The sequence below is a fragment of the Suillus plorans genome (genome assembly GCF_016647745.1).
Source record: "Suillus plorans strain S12 chromosome Unknown HD556scaffold_13, whole genome shotgun sequence".
NCBI lineage: Eukaryota > Fungi > Basidiomycota > Agaricomycetes > Boletales > Suillaceae > Suillus > Suillus plorans.
In genome coordinates, this window is record NW_024537397.1 from 1 (window position 1) to 18438 (window position 18438).

Below are 18438 nucleotides of genomic sequence, written 5' to 3' on the forward strand. Positions count from 1 at the left end.
TTTCCACATACATAATTGAGGCCCGGGAATTGTCCGGGTCAGCCCATGTCGGAGTTTGAATTTCGTATCCATCCATCAGTGATTCTTATCTTCACATCTTCACCATCTTTCACTTGCATTGCCAGCGCCATAGTCCTGTATTAGCCATGCCTGCAACTCCTGCATCCACTTCTGGCACTCTGAATGCCGGAAGCCATTACCGACCCCTGAAGCTGAGCCTTGGAACTATTTCCTGCACATTGGCAATGGCTGGATCGCGGGTCCGTGCATGCATCTCTCAATATCAGACGGAAGCTGCCAACAATGGTCTATCTTCTGACCGGATAAAGTATTTTAAAGCCGGGCTGCAATGGGAGATGAATGTATGTTACCACTGCCCTGATGACTTTGTTGGTCAATGCTAAAAATTTGAGCAGACTTTTGTCACACCACTCCTGCAGTACTCAGCTTCACAGAATATCGTGTCGGTTCTTCCGGTCCCTGTCGCTTATATCCTTAAGTTGTATCCCATGCTAACCTGGAACACGGTTCCGGACGACGTCTTTTCATTCCACCTCCTTTCATTTGATGATGAGGCAATTGCAGGACATCCGTCCCGGATTGTGTTTGCATATACATGTCCATGGTGGATGGGAAACACCACAATCCCGGATCAACCATGGCAGTGGGATGAAATAATGGCTTCCTGCGTCTCTCACTACCAGTATTGGGCGGTAAGATGTTAGCTGAATTGCCTTGATTGATGACTTATCTGTTCTAGCTTAATGTTGAGGATGATGCTTTGGTTCTTCCAGAGAAGTTGAGAAACACTTCGACTCCACCACTTATGGGACTGAGGTGGATTAAAGAACGCATGGAAGCATTGATGGAGGAGCAAGATGAGGGCATCAAAGCCAAGATGGCAGAGGTGAAGATGTACACTGACATGTTAGAGAAATTGAGGAAAGGCAAAGGAGTGTAGTCCCATTCAGTGTTCATTGTATACAAGATGTAAAATATTCTATGCATTCAAAAATCTTGCACCCGAGTCCCGGAAGCCCAGGTCCCGAGTCCCGAATTTCGGAGTTCGGGGTTCGGCGACCCGGAGCTCGGCAACTGTGTTGGGTGTCAGGGTATCCGGAGCATTGGAGATAGCATGTGTCAGTATTTTGCGTTTCATGGTTCATGTTTGGCTGACACATGCGATCTCCAATGCTCCGGATACCCTGACACCCAACACAGTTGCCGAGCTCCGGGTCACCGAACCCCGAACTCCGAAATTCGGGACTCGGGACTCGGGTTTCGGGACTCGGGACCTGGGTTTCGGGACTCGGGACTCGGAGCTCGTGACCTGGGACTCGACAGTGTTCTGAATACCGAGTCCCTGACGCCCGATTCTATAATCACGAAAGATTCCATAATCACGAAAGATGAACCATGAAACGCAGAATACTGACACATGCTATCTCCAATGCTCCGGATACCCTGACACCCAACACAGTTGCCGAGCTCCGGGTCACCGAGTCCCGAAGCCTGAGTCCCGAGTCCCGAATTTCGGAGTTCGGGGTTCGGCGACCCGGAGCTCGGCAACTGTGTTGGGTGTCAGGGTATGCGGAGCATTGGAGATAGCATGTGTCAGTATTTTGCATTTCATGGTTCATGTTTGGCTGACACATGCGATCTCCAATGTTCCGGATACCCTGACACCCAACACAGTTGCCGAGCTCCGGGTTGCCGAACCCCGAACTCCGAAATTCGGGACTCGGGACCTGGGTTTCGGGACTCGGGACTCGGAGCTCGTGACCTGGGACTCGACAGTGTTCTAAATACCGAGTCCCTGACGCCCGATTCTATAATCACGAAAGATTCCATAATCACGAAAGATGAACCATGAAACACAGAATACTGACACATGCTATCTCCAATGCTCCGGATACCCTGACACCCAACACAGTTGCCGAGCTCCGGGTCACCGAACCCCGAACTCCGAAATTCGGGACTCGGGACTCAGGCTTCGGGACTCGGTGACCCGGAGCTCGGCAACTGTGTTGGGTGTCAGGGTATCCGGAGCATTGGAGATAGCATGTGTCAGTATTCTGCGTTTCATGGTTCATCTTTCGTGATTATGGAATCTTTCGTGATTATAGAATCGGGCGTCAGGGACTCGGTATTTAGAACACTGTCGAGTCCCAGGTCACGAGCTCCGAGTCCCGAGTCCCGAAACCCAGGTCCCGAGTCCCGAATTTCGGAGTTCGGGGTTCGGCAACCCGGAGCTCGGCAACTGTGTTGGGTGTCAGGGTATCCGGAACATTGGAGATAGCATGTGTCAGCCAAACATGAACCATGAAATGCAAAATACTGACACATGCTATCTCCAATGCTCCGCATACCCTGACACCCAACACAGTTGCCGAGCTCCGGGTCGCCGAACCCCGAACTCCGAAATTCGGGACTCGGGACCTGGGCTTCCGGGACTCGGTATTCAGAACAGTGTCGAGTCCCGAGTTCACAATGTCGGGGTTCAGGGTTTTGTCAAATGTGTACGGCAATAACAAATGTTAATTTGAGCATATTGATACATCTTCCCCCAGTCTCAAATATCAAGTGCTGAGGTCCGGGTGTCGGGACTCAGTACCCCGGCACTCGGGACTCCCATATGTCAAGTCCCGAGTTCCGATTATCGAATACCGAGGCTCGCATCCAAATTATTCAGTCCCATATATCACTTCGCAAATGCTCACAATTGAGTATTGAGGTCCAGATAACTATTGGTACATGGTATTCATTTGTTGGAATGTATATAGGTCACAATGCATGCTCTTTGTTTGATCTTTCACACACTGTATGGACCATCCACACTAGCCCATCCACATGATGGAACACCAGCGTAAATGTGAACAGAATCCCTCATATACCATGCCCAAGCAATCCGATCCCCTTCCACATCATAAACTCCATGTCTCACAATCCTTCCGGAAAACGCAATCATACAGCCGGAATTGTACTTGAACTCCAGCTGAAGGCTTGGCATTGTCATCCGAGCATTAGAATAGTTCCCCACGGTGGTGAGAATGTCGAAGCATTCAGCAATGGACAAATGGTCTCGATGATTTGGGGTTTCCCGATTGGAAATGATGGAGAGGGTGTTAAACACCGATGCCCAGTACTGCAGGGCCTCCGGCATCTGTGGCAGATCCTTGCTTACTGCTATATGTCCTAGGTTTGACAAGGTTCGCAACCCTGCCCAGTACTGCTCAGGATGCATGACTCTGAGTGCCGCGGACGCGATGGCTGCTGGCCTTGAAATGGCTTTGAGGATATTCTCGCAGGAAGGTCCCTTCAATGATGCAGATACCTCCGGATCGGACACATTCTTTGGGATTGGTGAGTATGACTGCCGGAATCACCATCTCATCAGATCCTACCTCGTGTCCCTGTTGAAACCATGCCGGAGATAAATTGATGCATCCGGGAGTTGCCCCAACATCTTCCGAGCCCCGGTTGAACCACTTTTGATTAGTTCGCCAATTGCCATCAGCCCTTACACTTTTTTCGAGGCTTGGAGCGAGCAAATTGGTGGCTTCCCTGATTTCCTTCTGTAGGTTCCATTTGATATTCAATATCCATTGAGTAACAATGTATATTACACACCTGGGTGGTGTCGGTCAGGGCGTCTGGGAGGTACCATGCGATGATGGCACCGGATGCATCGAGAATTGTGGCAGGTTCGTCGACCAACCTTTTGCCTTCATGGCCAGGAGGACACCTCTCAAGCAACCTAGCCTCTCTCTGTTCATTATGCCCGGTGTCCTTCGGGGAGATCAATTTGCTATATCTTGCAATATCCACCTGCATCTGAACTGTCATGCAGGAATTTGAATGATAAAACGAATTTTCCGAATCTGCAGGAAGACCCACTGGGATTTTTATATGCCTTTATGAGTACATCAGCCAAGCGATCGCACGCCATCACCAGATCAGTGTCTAGGTTGGGGGAAGGTATGACTGGGCCTCCTCCAGTCTTCTCTGCCTTGAATTTCTGTTCGGTATATTCCCCTGCTTCATAAGTCACAGTCAGGGCCCAAGTGCGCCAGATGTTTATACTATCAGGAGTGGAAGGGGAAGAACCGTTCATGCTGGATGTTAATCTTGGGAAATCAGACACTGAATGCTGAATGTCCGGACTTTGGTGTTAAAGGGGGTGGAGATAGAGAGGATCAGATAAGGGAGCCTGAGATAATTTTGGCTGTCAAAGATGTATTATTATCCATTGCTCAATGAAATACTACCTGATTGGAAGTGTGCTGGTCATCAGATATTCATTTGTCGACTCCCGGGTCCCGGAACTCGGAAGTCGGTACGGTTGACCCAAATTTGGGTGGTCGGAACTTGGCTTCTTGTAGGGAAACACAAGCCTCGCACCCCGGATTCCAAATTCTGCAAGACAACCTGTGCACCATCAAAGGCCATGTCAGGAGATCACCTGCTGCTCCGGGAACTCGGTAACTTTGATTTATTACCTCCTCTGAGTACGGTTGACTCACATTTTTGTGGTCGGAACTTGGCTTCTCGTAGGGCAACACAAGCTTCGCACCCCGGATTCCACATTCTGCAAGACAACCTACGCACCATCAAAGGCCATGTCAAGAGAGCACCTGCTGCTCTCTTCAGAAACATCTCAACTTCGGTTGGCCATTTAACACGGAAAGTATTAACTAAATTATGTGTTGAGTTCCGGGGCCCGGAACTCGGAACTCGGAGCTCGGTACAGTTGACTCAAATTCTGGTGGTCGGAACTTGGCTTCTCGTAGGGCAACACAAGCTTCGCACCCCGGATTCCACATTCTGCAAGACAACCTGTGCACCATCAAAGGCCATGTCAGGAGATCACCTGCTGCTCCGGGAACTTGGTAACTTTGATTTATTACCTCCTCTGATTTGGTTGATGTACAACTACCTCAGCTCCATCATGTCTACAATTATGATACACATGGGCCCACCCATCTATATTTTATACCACCCTCGGCCCACCCGTCTAATACAACATCCCATACAACACCCTCGGCCCACCCGTCTAATTAATATGCGTCTGGGCCCACCCGTCTAATACAATATTTTATAATACCCTCGGCCCACCCGTCTAATTTAATATGTGTCTGGGCCCACCCGTGAATGTGATAACAAGTACCTACCCATCTATCTCATACACATCTACCTTAATACACCCATCTGCATAATATCCAACTACCTCGGCCCACCCGTCTACCTAATATTCATGTACATCGGCCCACTCATCTACTCTATATATTCCCTGCATGGGCCCACCCGTCTCCATCGGGAATAATTTGCCTCCCGGCCCATCCGTCATAGTCGAGGATATTTTTATCATGGGCCCATGGTCCGCTGGCCCGTATCATACGGGATATTATGCATGTCCGTTCCCTCGTATTATACGGAGATAGGTCACTGTAATATGTGCAATCATATCGTGTATAAAACTCCTACTAAACTGAAAACATATCTCTGCAGCATGATATAGCCCAATGTATGGCTATGATAAGGCCCAAAGTGAAGCCGTTATCAGCCTGGTTCAGATGAGATATAAATCTTATGTGCTTTATTTGACACAGACACCTTAATTCGTACAACACCGTTATAACTGGCATTAATGCTTCATCGAGTTGTGAGTTCTTCGAGTCGTTTGTACGTGACTTTAACCTGATTTTGAATCTAGCTCGGCCTATCCTCAACTACACGATGCTCAGGAAACATAGCATCAATCGGTCAGTTGAGTGTCTTGCTCCCTGAAGAGTTTCCTCGTCCTGAAACTACATGAATGTATTGTGTTTGTCTGAGTCGCTAACTCCATCCTTCATTGATTATCGCGTAGCTAGCATACTTGAATCAATGTACTTGTAGTTCTGCGCGCATTGCTTCAACTCTCCTCAACTACATGACTCGGATCAAACTATCAATCAGTCAGTTGAGTAGCTTGCTCCCTGGAGGGTTTTCTCGTTCTAACTCTCTTATCCTAAAACTACATGAGTATCTGTGTTCGTTGGTCTGAGTCGCTAACTTTATCATTCCTAATCGGGTACCATACTCAAATCAGCGTAGTTCTGCGCACATTTTCAGGAGAGTTGAAGAAGTGGATGGATTGTATATCACACGGTAGGTACTCTAATTACAAGTGTGCATATATAATGTCGGAAAGCTATCATGTCCTCCTCGCACATGCCTGGTCTATGGGATCCCTGAAGGACTGCTGCAAGTGCCGCTAAGACCCAGAGACCACAGTCGTAGCCGTTCGTCTGCAGAGGATTGAGTATTAGTGGACGGGCTACCCACCCTTTAAGATCAATACTAGCTGAGCCACGCCGTTGGTGAGCTATGGATGATAATCTTGCGATAAGATTCATAATGTCCTGTTCACATTGTTAGTTCAATAATGCGTGAATCAAATTATCACTTACTTTAACATCTGTCTTCCATGGGTGTCGTTCAGCCAGGCTATCGAAGAGATGGAGTTCTTTGGATGGAATATATATGGCACAAAACACCCAGTGTCCGACTGGAGAGGGGCGATGAATAGGTAAAAGCCAGAGATCTCTCTCCCAAAACAACGTCCACGATGTATTCCGCCACAGTATGTCGTCCGACGCATTGTATCGAATACGAGGGAGATCGTGGGTAGACAGAATAGCACAAGGTCTCACACGCGAGCTCGTCAGCATCTCAGAGTATAATAGTGCCGCACAACCGTTGATACACGTGTCATTAAGGCGGGAAGTGGGATGTGCCAGTAAGGACAGATCCCTTGCATCGAATACCTGGGGTGGAAAGCCATCTTGGGCTGGTTGTACCCGAGTGAGGGGAGTGTTTGATGCTGACACGATGATGTGATCCTCTGGACGGGGAACTTTGAAAGAATCTGTGCAAAGATTCTATGATACCGGATGAGTACAGTTACCTATGGAGAGACGAGGACATACCTCTGGAAGCTGCCAGCTAATCGTAAATTCAGGTAATCCCACGGGTTCGTCGTCTTCATCATCACTAGCGGTATTGTCAGGTAAAATGTCCAAGAGGACAGCTTCTTCAGCAATCTCTTCGAGTGCAGGGGCAATATGTTCATCAGCATCATCCTCGGGGGAGTCTGCGAGCGCCAATGAGGTTGGTACAAGCCTGTACATGACAGCTTGCGATGGTCCCGTGCTCTCGGAAAGCGTAATAGCAAGATTGACCGCCATGTGAGCACTGCTGTTGAAACGAGTAGCAGATGCTAGTGGGGTAACCCATTTACTTTGTAACTGGAGAAGGTGATCCCGTCGTTGTTGGAGTGGGAACACGTATGTATGATCTTGTGAAATAAGTAATGATCATCGATGTAAATGAAATTGCTTACTTGTAGGAGAGCGGAGGGCGAGTTCTAGCGCAGTGAGCTCAGCTCCAAACCATCGACAAAGGTTATCTGCTTCATGCCCAATGCGGCGCTGCTCTTCATGGCACCGTTCCCGTTTAAGCAACGCTTGAATGCCATCTCTTACGTCAGTGTCTTCGATCCAACGAGGGACATCTCCAACGGATGGAGTGATCCAAACATCCTCCATCAGCGTCTGATCTTTGCGAAGATCGGCGAGCTTAGTAGGGAGAGGAGTAGGAAGCGGGACGCCCCAGGACGGGTCAAAGATGCTCTCCAGATGCTCACAATAGGAGTTAAACTTGCGAATCGCTGTCATCAAGGCCGGCTGGCGCTTAGCGATAGCCTTACGTGTCTGCTGATGTAGCTTCGTACCTTGTAGAACAAGTGAATATTCTGAGGCACAAAAACAGAAGGATTATACATTACCAAGTGCCTGATTTGCACCACCAACCGCACGGTCAAGTTTGTCCCATTCAAAAAAGCTTCCTATTGCTCTCTTCCGGATATTTATTTTGAGATCGCGCGCCATAAGAAGGGTTCGAACAAAATCCAAATCAACGCCCTGTAGTTCTGGAAATCTGTCGTGAACATTGAGCGAGGAATATAATGTTTCAACTTTGCTCATCAAACGATCATGGCTGCGCTCGAGGCTCTCCAGAGCGTCTAAGGTTTCTTCAGTAGCCGAGCCCTTCTCTACAACGGTCCGTGTGAGTTGCAATGCCCTGTCCGATGCGTCTAAATCAGCCTGCAAAGTAAGGACAACGTCAAGCTCCTTCTTCAGTCATGCAGGAGCATCTGTCAATGGGGATATGTTGATCTTAGTATGGAAGTGGCACCCGTGGACTTACGAGCACGAATGGACAGTTGGGACTTCTTCTGATCCACCCACTGTTCCTGAAGGTCTTGAGCTTCGATACCGCAATTATCTAAAACTTCTTGTGCCGCTGCACCCTGACCATTAACTCCACGCTTGAGCCGCCGTTTAATCCAATCGCCAAGATCTGTTCGCATCTCAAGACCAATGGCGCCTGCTTGCCGGTCTATCAACCACAGACGCTTCTGGCGCTATCCGTGAACTATAGTCAACAAATAATCATCAGAGTACTAGTACCGACTCACTGATGATGACCTTTGAATGCCAATTAATTTGACGAACCTTGACCATAGTCTTTCAGTTCCCTCCCCGTCTGAGAGGCCAAGACTGTTGCACATGCGAGGGTTATACTCGAGCTGACACGCCCACTCGTGGCCATATGCATGCATAGCCGTGGTTGCAAATCGAAGACGTGAAGTCACTGATTTGGGGAGAATATCATACTATATAGATAGATATAAGGTTAAAATGTATCTATTAAAGAAGCACTTACTTGAGATAATGACCGTGAGAGGACACACCCAACATCATACAGGATAATGACAGTGGCTTCCTGCGGCAATAGAGTAAACAGATGCTCAATGAGTGCTACGGCGTATTTCTGTTGCTCGCCAGGTGAATCAATGTTAGCGAAGAAGAGCGGGATATCGTGACGGCATATCAGAGCCATGACGCCCGTATCATCGAAGGAATCCATCGCAGCCTTCTGCTTCTTACCATCTGCGGCCTCGTACGAGTGCTCGCATTGGTCAATTGCCTCATCTGGTACTACTAAAGAAGTGCAAATCCTTGGTGCACGTTTACGCTGCGAGAGGATGTGTCGCCCAACGTTGTCCACTTGAGCCTTGGGAAGAAAATATATGGGGTCGTAAAAGCGTGGGCAGTCGCCCGCAGATCGTCAATGTCGATGATGGAAATTGCCATCCGTTGCAACATGTATGTCGCCACCTTCATTAAGAGGTCTACCAAAAAGGACGCCTCCAAAGCAGGCTGGGCAACGCTGCATGAGAATGGAGGCGCACCGGCCTTGGATTAATGTTGTACTGGATCGTATGGGGGTAGTTACGCCAGGGTTCTCTTGAGATTGAAGTTTACGGGCCTCATACACTTGGTCGCGACAAATTTGAAGTGTCGCTTCAGTCTGCCGTTCGACCTCAATCTGGAGGATGTCGAACCACTGGACGGCTTGGCCAAGTCCACGACGAAATGGTTCTTGAATAAGTTGTCCCTGTGTTTTAATGAGTTATTGTCTGAAAACCTGAAACGTCAAAACTCACATCTGCATTGGTCATGAGAAAGCCTCTGCGGGCATAATGGGTCTTTAGGGCATGCGCAAGCGCATGGATAGCATCGCATGAACGCTCGAACAAAGCACGATAGAATGCGAGTAGGTCTGTAGAAACAGCCATGCGTGGTTGGGAGGGAGCGGTAGGAAAGAGGCCATGGTAAAGGAGGACTTGCGAAAGTGTTGAACATCGGCAGGCCAATACATCAACAGAAAGGAAACCTGGAATTGTCAATTAAGGCGGCAGATGAGGAACGGACTACTTACGGTCAAAAAAGAGACAAACTATGGAAAATTGTCGATGTGTACAACTAGTATGGCTTGCGCAAGCGGATATGACCGGATGGACTTCTGGAAGAGCACACCCGTGTGTGTTACGGACTAGGATAGTTCGGGCTCTCCCTAGGCGGATTGCCTAATCTGATAGCGGGCTCGCTATTGGAGAGACGGGGATCTTCTCTCGAATGAGAGGTTCGTGGGTTCCACTTAAGGTAGCGTCGGCTTTCCTTAAGGTGCGGCTTAGACTGAAGGACTGGGGCTGTCTTTCAGAGGAAGTTCTGGATAAAACCTAGTAGAATCAAGTAGGGAATATACATGATTCTGTCTGCTCTATATACTGTCGTCCGTGTGCACAGACCAATACTACGTTCGGTAGGTAGGTATGAGTGTGTCTATACAAGGGCATCTTATCTGATGCCATGCGGTCGATTATCTATACATGAGGCTTACCATGCCTCTCTTATCTGTCCTCAAGGCGAAGCATGCCTTGGAGTCTAACTGCGCATGCTAAGGCATGCGGCTTCTCTTCTGACCATGAGGCAGAGCTTCCTCATGATCCGGGTCGAGGACCATCTAGGTCCGATCAGATGTGGCCTAGGCTGGTCTAGGTCATCTAACGGCATCCAGGCCGTTCTAGGTGTCTCTACGAGTCTCCGTTGAGTCGGTAAGTCTTCCAAGACGGTGCATATGGTGGGATAGGGGCTAAGGTCATGATGACCTCCGTAGGAGGGGTTCTCGGTTACATGTTATTGTAACATGTGTCCTTGTAGAATATTTGAGATGAGGATCTACCAGGGTCGGGATAAGCACTTTCCAAGCATTATATAGATTGTTAGCCATCTTGTTGGGCAAGAGACGGCGACGCCCAAGGTCTACCTTAGGCACATTTGTAGGGCAAGACGCTACTTGAGCAGGCTGGGCTACCTCCTCGGCGATGTAATCGTTATCATCGTAGTCGTAATTTAGCGTATCGTCAACGTGACCAGCGGTGTGCTCAATATCCATCGGGGCTTGAGACTCAGTAGAGGTGGGGGTTTCAGTGGTCGAAACTTGGGGCTGCATCAACGCAGCCATTTGGTCGAGGAGGCGCTGATGCTTGGAGTTGATGCCGGGAATGTGAACAAGAGTTTGTGTTTTTTTAGGGTCTCGAGCTTTCTTTGGGCTTACGAAGTGGTGTCCTAGCCCCATAGATGTCGGTTGAGTGCCACGTGTGTGGCGGGCAGGCGGCATGGTGATGGACGTAGTGGTGTAGAACAAGAGGCAATGAAAAGAACTTGGGAAACAAAAACGACAAGCAGCTGCAGAGCATAGTAGAGGTCTGCCAGATCTGATGGGTGCACCATATGCATGGAGCCTATCCGGAGGCTCGACGGGATGGGACGGGATATTGGCAAACATTGTAGAGGTATATACGAGGTAAATGGGGAGGTGCGGAGGTCCAAGGGAGGTGCTGGGGAGGGTCGCAAGAGGTCGCAAGGCATATTATGTGTGTGCTATAAATAGAACATCCACGAGGTTGGGTCTGCGAGACTATATAACGCCTACATAATAATACCATCTAAGAGACCTTTATTGATACCGAGAACTAATGCCTGAGGTGAGATAGATAATCAGCATATATATGCGTGTCATATCCATCACTGCCATGGATATTGAAGCGCAAATGCAACACGATCGACGACACAAAATCGTGGTCATTATCATCACCATTGTGGTCGCCCAGGTCACACATCTATACCATCTTTTATTCTTATCCCGCACTGAAAGAATTCCTTACCACACATCCATACTTACCGGGCAAGCATGGGTATATGAACTGATCAGTGGTCATCCAGACAGGATCAGACACAATTTTGGCGTCGACCTTCAAATTTTCGATGAGCTGTTAGCGGTTCTTAACCGACACAGCTTTGTCCAGTCCCGGAATGGGGTAAGCGTGTCAGAGCAACTCGGCATTTTTCTCTACACGTGTGTTACTGGACTTTCGTCTCACCACGTCGGAGAAAGGTTCCAGCGCTCTCCCGATACGATTACAAGGTAAGTGCCTAACTTTTGATATAACTATTGTTCAAGTTGTGCTGATTTCTGCAGATATTTTAAACGCCTACTCATGTTCTTTTCATCGGCTCCCTTCTACACCTCGAACGTCCGCTTCCCAGACCAAAACACCCCACTTTCTGCAGCAATTCACGCTGACCCTCGATTCCGATTCTTCGACCACTGTATCGGTGCTGTTGACGGCACCCACATCCGCGTTTTTGCGCCGCTTGAAGACCATGTTGTCCTGCGCAACAGGAAAGGCTTTTTATCGCAGAACTGCTTGTTTATCTGCGACCTCGACTTCTTTTTCATTTACTCACTCACAGGGTGGGACGGCTCAGTTGCCGATGCTTCCCTTTGGAATGACGCATGCTCTCATGATTTGCGTGTGCCCGAAGACAAGTATCTTCTAGCCGATGCCGGCTTTGGTACATGCGACGCACTTCTCATGCCTTATCGAGGTGTCCGCTACCACCTGAAGGAATGGCGTCAAGCTAATCTCGCGTGAGTTCCTTTTTTCTTTTGTCAGTCTGTCTATTAATTTTTTTCTAGGCCTAAAGACCCGAAAGAGTTGTTCAACTTGCGACACGCTGCACTTCGCAACATCATCGAGCGGATATTCGGCGTCATGAAACGACAATGGCGCATCTTAATATGCGCGCCTGAATACTCCATGGACATCCAGTCCTGGATCCCAGCGGCGCTTTGCGCCATTCACAACTTCATGCGAAGAAACAACGGTGATATATTTGATCTTGCCCTCGAGTACAGGCACGATCTAGCAGAGGATGATGGTGTTGGATCTGGCGCACATTCAGAGGGACCGGCGGATGCTGCTGAGCGCAGACGCGCAGATGCTCGTAGGGACGGAATTGCGCAAGCAATGTGGACTGACTATCTCGCAGAACATGCACGAAGGGGACTCCCATTGCCATAGTTGTAGGTAATACATGAATTTTGTACTACGAAATGATCTGTACACCGCTACGATACAATCATATATTCTTGTGAGTCAATTGATCGCCGTGGTGCACCACCGCAAAGGACTCGCTTCTCTTCCAACCACTCAAGCCTCGTCACCTCATCCAACGAGTAGAAAATGATCGCCTGGTTCTCGTGTTCAGCTAGAAAGTTGGCAATGCCCAAGCGCTCTTTGCTTGTGAGGTCTGTATATTTATTGAGGAGGGAAATGGCGCTTCCAACATGCGTGGAAGGCTGAGGCTGTGGCTGCACTGGCGGCAGCGCCGGCGCTAATACAAGAGTCTTCTGCATCTCACGTACTACTTCTACGAGGCTTTTCATCGTTTCGGTGCCCTCCTGCTGTGCCAATAGCGTGGCAGATGGTGGCCGGCCTCGTTTCTGAGAGCCTGCAGCTGACGCAGGCAAAAGCGCGCTGTGTTTTCGCTTTCCCCGGCTTATACTTGTCCATGCCGAGCCACCGGCAGAGGTAGACCCTTCCGTGGAAGGAGCGAGAAAGGTAGATGGAGGGTCCACTGAGGATGGTGGCGGGTACACTGAGGATGACAGCGGGTACACTGAGGATGGTGGCGGGTCCACTGAGGATGGTGGCGGGCCCACTGAGGATGGTGGCGGCCCTGGAAGTGTGTTGTCTGTGGCTGTGGGGATGGAGGATGGTGTGGTGGCATTGGTGGCGGTGGTAGGTCGGAAGACGTGAGAGCCTTTTGACTTGCTTGGCATCAACTGCTGCATGATATCGAAGTGGTCGAAGCCCTTCATCATGAAGGGCCTCGCGTGAGGATGCGACTGAAAACAATATCAGTAGAGGGGTATGCATGCAGTCTATTTGTGATGACGTACCTTTATAAAGCATGCCCATACGTCGTCCTTTTTGTCCGTGATACCCGCTCCATGATCATCACTCCAAGTAAAACCAGAAGTACACTTAATTTCAACAACACTTTGGTATGCTTTCTTTAACTATAAAAATATATGTCATTGATTTGCTGGCGGCTGAAAGTTCACTGGAAACATACCGATGTCCACTTATTTTTGCAAACTGTGCCAACCTTTTCTGCGCCCCTTTGATGCGGGTGTTTTATCTTGAGGTGCGCATATGCTTGATTGAAGGTGGGCGCCTTGAAGCCCCCATCGCCTGATGCAGGAAGGGCCTGCAGAAGGAACTCAAGAAAGGTGGTTTCTTCTGCCTTCGTCCACACCGCAGGAGCCTTCCTGGTCGTTCCGCAAGATGCAGCAGCCGATGTCACATCTATAGTACCCCGGGAACGTAAGGAATGCGAAGAGCCACCGCTTGATTTATCAGACATTGTGGTGATACTAGAGTATCTTTTGTTTTATTAGATAATAGATGCTTATTAACGCAGTCAGGTCATCACGTGCGGTTTGAGCCAGAAATTTTGAACCCGGAGTCGTTGTCCAAACTGGACCTAAGTGTTTTCACCTACGATTATTCCACATCCTCGTAAGAGTATACACCTGTACCTGTAGTATTCAAGCTTAAATATATCAGATTAGACACCAACCTTGATGCAAAAACGACTCTAAACCTTCGAGCATGAAGCATCAAGTTAGAGACACTGCCCACCCTACTAATCCCTCCTACCTTGAAGCATCAACCTAGAGACAAAGTTCCCACGCCTCGTCGATGAAGCATAAGCCTCCCGCGCCTCGTCGATGAAGCATAAGCCTAGAGACAAGGCTCCCGCCCCTTGAAGCATCAAGTTAGAGACACTGCCCACCCTACTAATCCCTCCTACCTTGAAGCATCAACCTAGAGACAAAGTTCCCGCGCCTCGTCGATGAAGCATAAGCCTAGAAACAAGGCTCCCGCCCCTTGAAGCATCAAGTTAGAGACACTGCCCACCCTACTAATCCCTCCTACCTTGAAGCATCAACCTAGAGACAAGGTTCCCGCACCTCGTCGATGAAGCATAAACCTAGAGACAAGGCTCCCGCCCCTCGTTGATGCTTCTCCCTCACTGTAGAGACATCTGATGGTCCCTTGTTGACGGTCCCTTGTTGATGGTTCCTCGTTGATGGTCCCTCATTGATGAAGCATCAAGTCCCGCCCATCGTTGATGCTTCTCCCTCAGGAAGGCACTACCCCGATCAATAGGAACAAAGGTTTATTTCCGTATTCAGTCAACACGCGCTATGAACAGAAAAACAAAAGCTGCACTACGACACCGGCAGAGATATTGCAGGCAACATGGGCTGGAGAAGAGCCGGAACGACACTCCACATCTTCTCGAATCGGTCCCGCATAGCCCTTCAAAGAGCGGCTTGGCATTTCGCATATCCCCGGATCCCTTCCTGTTCAGGTGCAGGTAGGACAGTCCTGCGATTTGCTTGCTCCTCCCACCATCCTGCGTGCCACGAAAGAAAGCTGGCTACACGCCACATCTCCTCTTGCAGCAACTCGACTTCTTCGGCCCAACGATTGGCGCGCGCTCTCGATTTGCACCATTCAATACGCAATGCTGCCTGGTGCGTCAGGACAGCTCCTCCGTACAATCAATAATGCCAATGCGTACCTTCTGATAAAACAGCCTCACCATCTTCTCCCATTGCAGCCACCCCACGAGCCTTCCAGATCCACGAAAGTGTGCGGTTACCTTCGGACTGGCCAATATCTCCCTCTGACATCCCGCGAACATCAGCCGCCAGCAACTCAGGCAATTCTACCTCCCAATTAGGTTTGTCCAGGACTCCTGACAGTGTCTTAACTGCCGCCCAAGCCCTGCGATACCGAGCAGCAGCTGTCCTAATGGTCTGCTCCACTTTTCCGAGCACAGCGGATGCTCTGGTATTGGCCCGTTGCCCGCGTATGTAGGCGTCTTTGAATTTATAGAGGTGTGCGCGAAGACGAAGTTGCCGGCGAACGTCATCGAGAGCCTCGTGTGCCTGTGCACACCGCAGCTCCCATTCAAATTCACAAAGCTGCTCGTCACACGACATCTCAGCTGCCTCCTTCAGCTTCGATGGTAGCCAAAGTTTGACATCGTAGGCCTTCTCCTCGCGAGTTGATTGTGCATCCGCCAATGCACGCAGTCGGCCGACAGCAGGCATGTATAGCAGTTGGACCTTGCACCACTGCTCGATCTTGCGCAGCAGTGCATTCGAACGCTCTTGCAGCTTCGTCAGCTGCAAGTCTGTCAGATGGCCACTCAGAGTGTTGTAATCTTGCTGCAGGCGAAATCTGTAGATCATCTTATTAGAAACTCCTAATTAAAATACTTTGAAACCCTTACTGTTGTTCCTCGAGCTCGATTCCTGATGAAACGAGTACGCTAGGTGATATCTCGGTGTGCAATGAATTGTTGAAACCTCTTTCGAGGTCTTCGGCTTCCTTTTGAGAGAGTCTAAGGCGCACGGCAGCCTGCGTCAAGGCTATATACAATCAGTGCATGTAATAGCCTAGCGTGCATGATACTTACTGATGGTCGTTGTCTCGAAGGGGTTTTTGTTGGAAGTGTCGGCCTCCCATTTTTCGATAGCTTCGTTCCACTGTGTTACCTCGCCCGGTCGTTCCCCTATGATCGTAAGGTGAAAGTCGTCAAAATCTTGTTGGTGTCGGTCTCGTTCAGGGATCGCAGTCTTCATTTTGCTCAGTAAACTGACACCTAAGGATTTTCTTGGTTAATTACATTGGGTGTGCTGAAGCAAACAACACGTACCGAAGTTCGTAACTTTCTTCCAATTGAAGTCGCCGAAGTGATCGTCCAGTGTATCTCGACGAGCCCCAGGTCCCATCTCTCGTGTACTCGTGGCCACAGGGTTGATATTGGCCCAACCCCGTTCTGGGGCCTCACCATCCGTGCGCCCCATTCCCTTGATGAAATTGTGTGAAAATGTTATTTGACATGCAGTGATGTGGGCGGGCAAGTGGAACTTTGGAACAAGAAAGGTCATGACTTTACCGTCACGCGCAAAGTGCATGCGTGATGGGTATCTCGACATCCGGCCCCATAAGTTTTTGCTCCACTGACAAGCGATGTCGTAGGAGATGTTTAATACAACGATGTCTTCAGAATGTTGCGCGGTCGAGAAAAATAGGTAATCCATATTGATATACCTGTTTCAAAGGATCAGCGGGAATCATTTCACATCATCGAATACATATACATACTTTTCGCCCCTCTGAAGGTCACCTACTCCAGATGGCCGCTTAAAGTTGTGACGCGAGCAATCCACGGTCCCGGCTCCAGTTGCAGCCAACCCTCGTGCAGTCTTCGTTTCAGCGAGATTCACAGCACTGTGACTAGCACACGTGCTTTTCTAAACCGGATGTTTGAGTGATTGTATTGGAACAATAACGCTAACATACCTCTTGTGCGACCGTTCCGGCATCAGTTAGAAATTCTTTGAACCCAGTCTCCTCGACAAAATAAGCCCATCCCCTACTCAAACCAGGGTCGATCCTGTCCGAAGAAACGTTCTTGCGTGCCAGGCGGAAATTCGCGTCAATGGCCAGAAATTGTGCATACAGCCACCTGCAGGCATAAGTCTCAGTTAATCAAGTAAGGATGTGAATACATACTGTTTGTCCGGAAGCGCTGCTTTCCAGTCTTCTGGTAGGTTCTTGCCTGGGTGGGGGCATGCAGGGCAAACAACGGCACATGACCCCTGTTTGGTCGCATCGATGCCAGACGGATCGTGACCTCGGCCGAACCGCTTCAAGAGCTTGAGGTTACGCCACTGCTTGATCATGCGCAAGAGACTGTCGTAACGATCCTAAGGAATCGGTAGTCAGCAAAACACGCTTGGATTGAGACACGCTAGAATTACCTTGCATGGCTTGATGCCTGTATTATCAGTAAGACGCGCAAGGGTTTGCCAGTATTCGAAGGCAGATGCTTTAGACTCAAAAGTAAGCATGTGGAAATGCTCGAGAAGACGGAATGTTGCTGCTGATTTTGGATCGGCGCTGGTCGCAGGATACCAGCGAGCTCGCAGGAGTTGTTTGACGTGACTTAGCGCACTCTCACATGAACAAAAATCCAAGGCAAGTTCATGGATGCCGTTAGTGTCAAGAATGACAAAATCATCGTCATAGGCCCGTGAATGATTGAAGCATCGTTCCCCAATGGGGTGGCCAAGCTGGATCCGGAGTCCGAGACACTTTAGTGTGGTGTCCTCGAAGAAGCAACCGTTCCAGAACTGAAGGGGTGATCAACATGCAACAACTACAAACATATAAACTAGGGTACGTACCTCAATCTTGTGCAAAGGGTTTTCACGGTGCCTGTTTATGATACACGCTTGGCAGTAGAGCTCTGTCCCAAAACAGTCCCGGCAGCGATACGCAGGCTCAGACGTGCATTCACTGTGCCCTTGGCAAGTTTCCCTAGAAGCGTAGTCCCCACGACCTTCGAGTCTGATAAGCTCCAGAAGATATTTCTCGCGTTCGTCAAGCCAAAGAGCCATTGTGCGGTCCTGTTCAGTTTAAGTTAACTTAAGATATCATACGATTAAAATATATCATACACCGGTTGGCCTGAGACGTTTCTTTGGCCCAACAGTAGACTCCTTCAAAAAATTCTCATATGCAGGATCCACCGTGTCATAGTCTACAAGTGA

The 18438-nt window shown here is 49.2% G+C and overlaps 5 protein-coding genes across 5 annotated transcripts; 1 reads left to right on the top strand and 4 right to left on the bottom strand.

The window, feature by feature from the left end:
* Window positions 1-78: 78 nt before the first annotated feature.
* On the top strand, window positions 79-2299 carry HD556DRAFT_1534731 (uncharacterized protein; the record flags this gene model as incomplete). The annotated part of the gene is made up of 7 exons (XM_041309574.1): window positions 79-362; window positions 417-713; window positions 761-957; window positions 989-1345; window positions 1428-1586; window positions 1619-1796; window positions 1934-2299. The coding sequence occupies exons 1-7, from the start codon at window positions 147-149 to the stop codon at window positions 2297-2299; spliced, it is 1770 nt and encodes a 589-aa protein (XP_041163098.1). The 5' UTR covers window positions 79-146.
* Window positions 2300-3115: 816 nt separating this feature from the next.
* On the bottom strand, window positions 3116-3825 carry HD556DRAFT_1217351 (uncharacterized protein; the record flags this gene model as incomplete). Its single annotated transcript, XM_041296714.1, has 3 exons — window positions 3116-3352; window positions 3405-3575; window positions 3631-3825. Coding segments are annotated over 3 exons (603 nt in total), but the record flags the coding sequence as incomplete, so codon positions are not given.
* Window positions 3826-9511: 5686 nt separating this feature from the next.
* On the bottom strand, window positions 9512-9742 carry HD556DRAFT_1232433 (uncharacterized protein; the record flags this gene model as incomplete). The annotated part of the gene is made up of 1 exon (XM_041297508.1): window positions 9512-9742. A coding segment is annotated over one exon (231 nt), but the record flags the coding sequence as incomplete, so codon positions are not given.
* Window positions 9743-10548: 806 nt separating this feature from the next.
* On the bottom strand, window positions 10549-11070 carry HD556DRAFT_1440123 (uncharacterized protein; the record flags this gene model as incomplete). The annotated part of the gene is made up of 1 exon (XM_041306065.1): window positions 10549-11070. One exon carries the CDS (start codon window positions 11068-11070, stop codon window positions 10549-10551), a length of 522 nt encoding a protein of 173 aa, XP_041163101.1.
* Window positions 11071-15129: 4059 nt separating this feature from the next.
* On the bottom strand, window positions 15130-18285 carry HD556DRAFT_1232197 (uncharacterized protein; the record flags this gene model as incomplete). The annotated part of the gene is made up of 10 exons (XM_041297493.1): window positions 15130-15338; window positions 15393-16057; window positions 16110-16248; window positions 16296-16481; window positions 16536-16933; window positions 16988-17136; window positions 17186-17351; window positions 17399-17592; window positions 17647-18018; window positions 18073-18285. 10 exons carry the CDS (start codon window positions 18283-18285, stop codon window positions 15130-15132), a joined length of 2691 nt encoding a protein of 896 aa, XP_041163102.1.
* Between the last annotated feature and the right edge of the window lie 153 nt (window positions 18286-18438).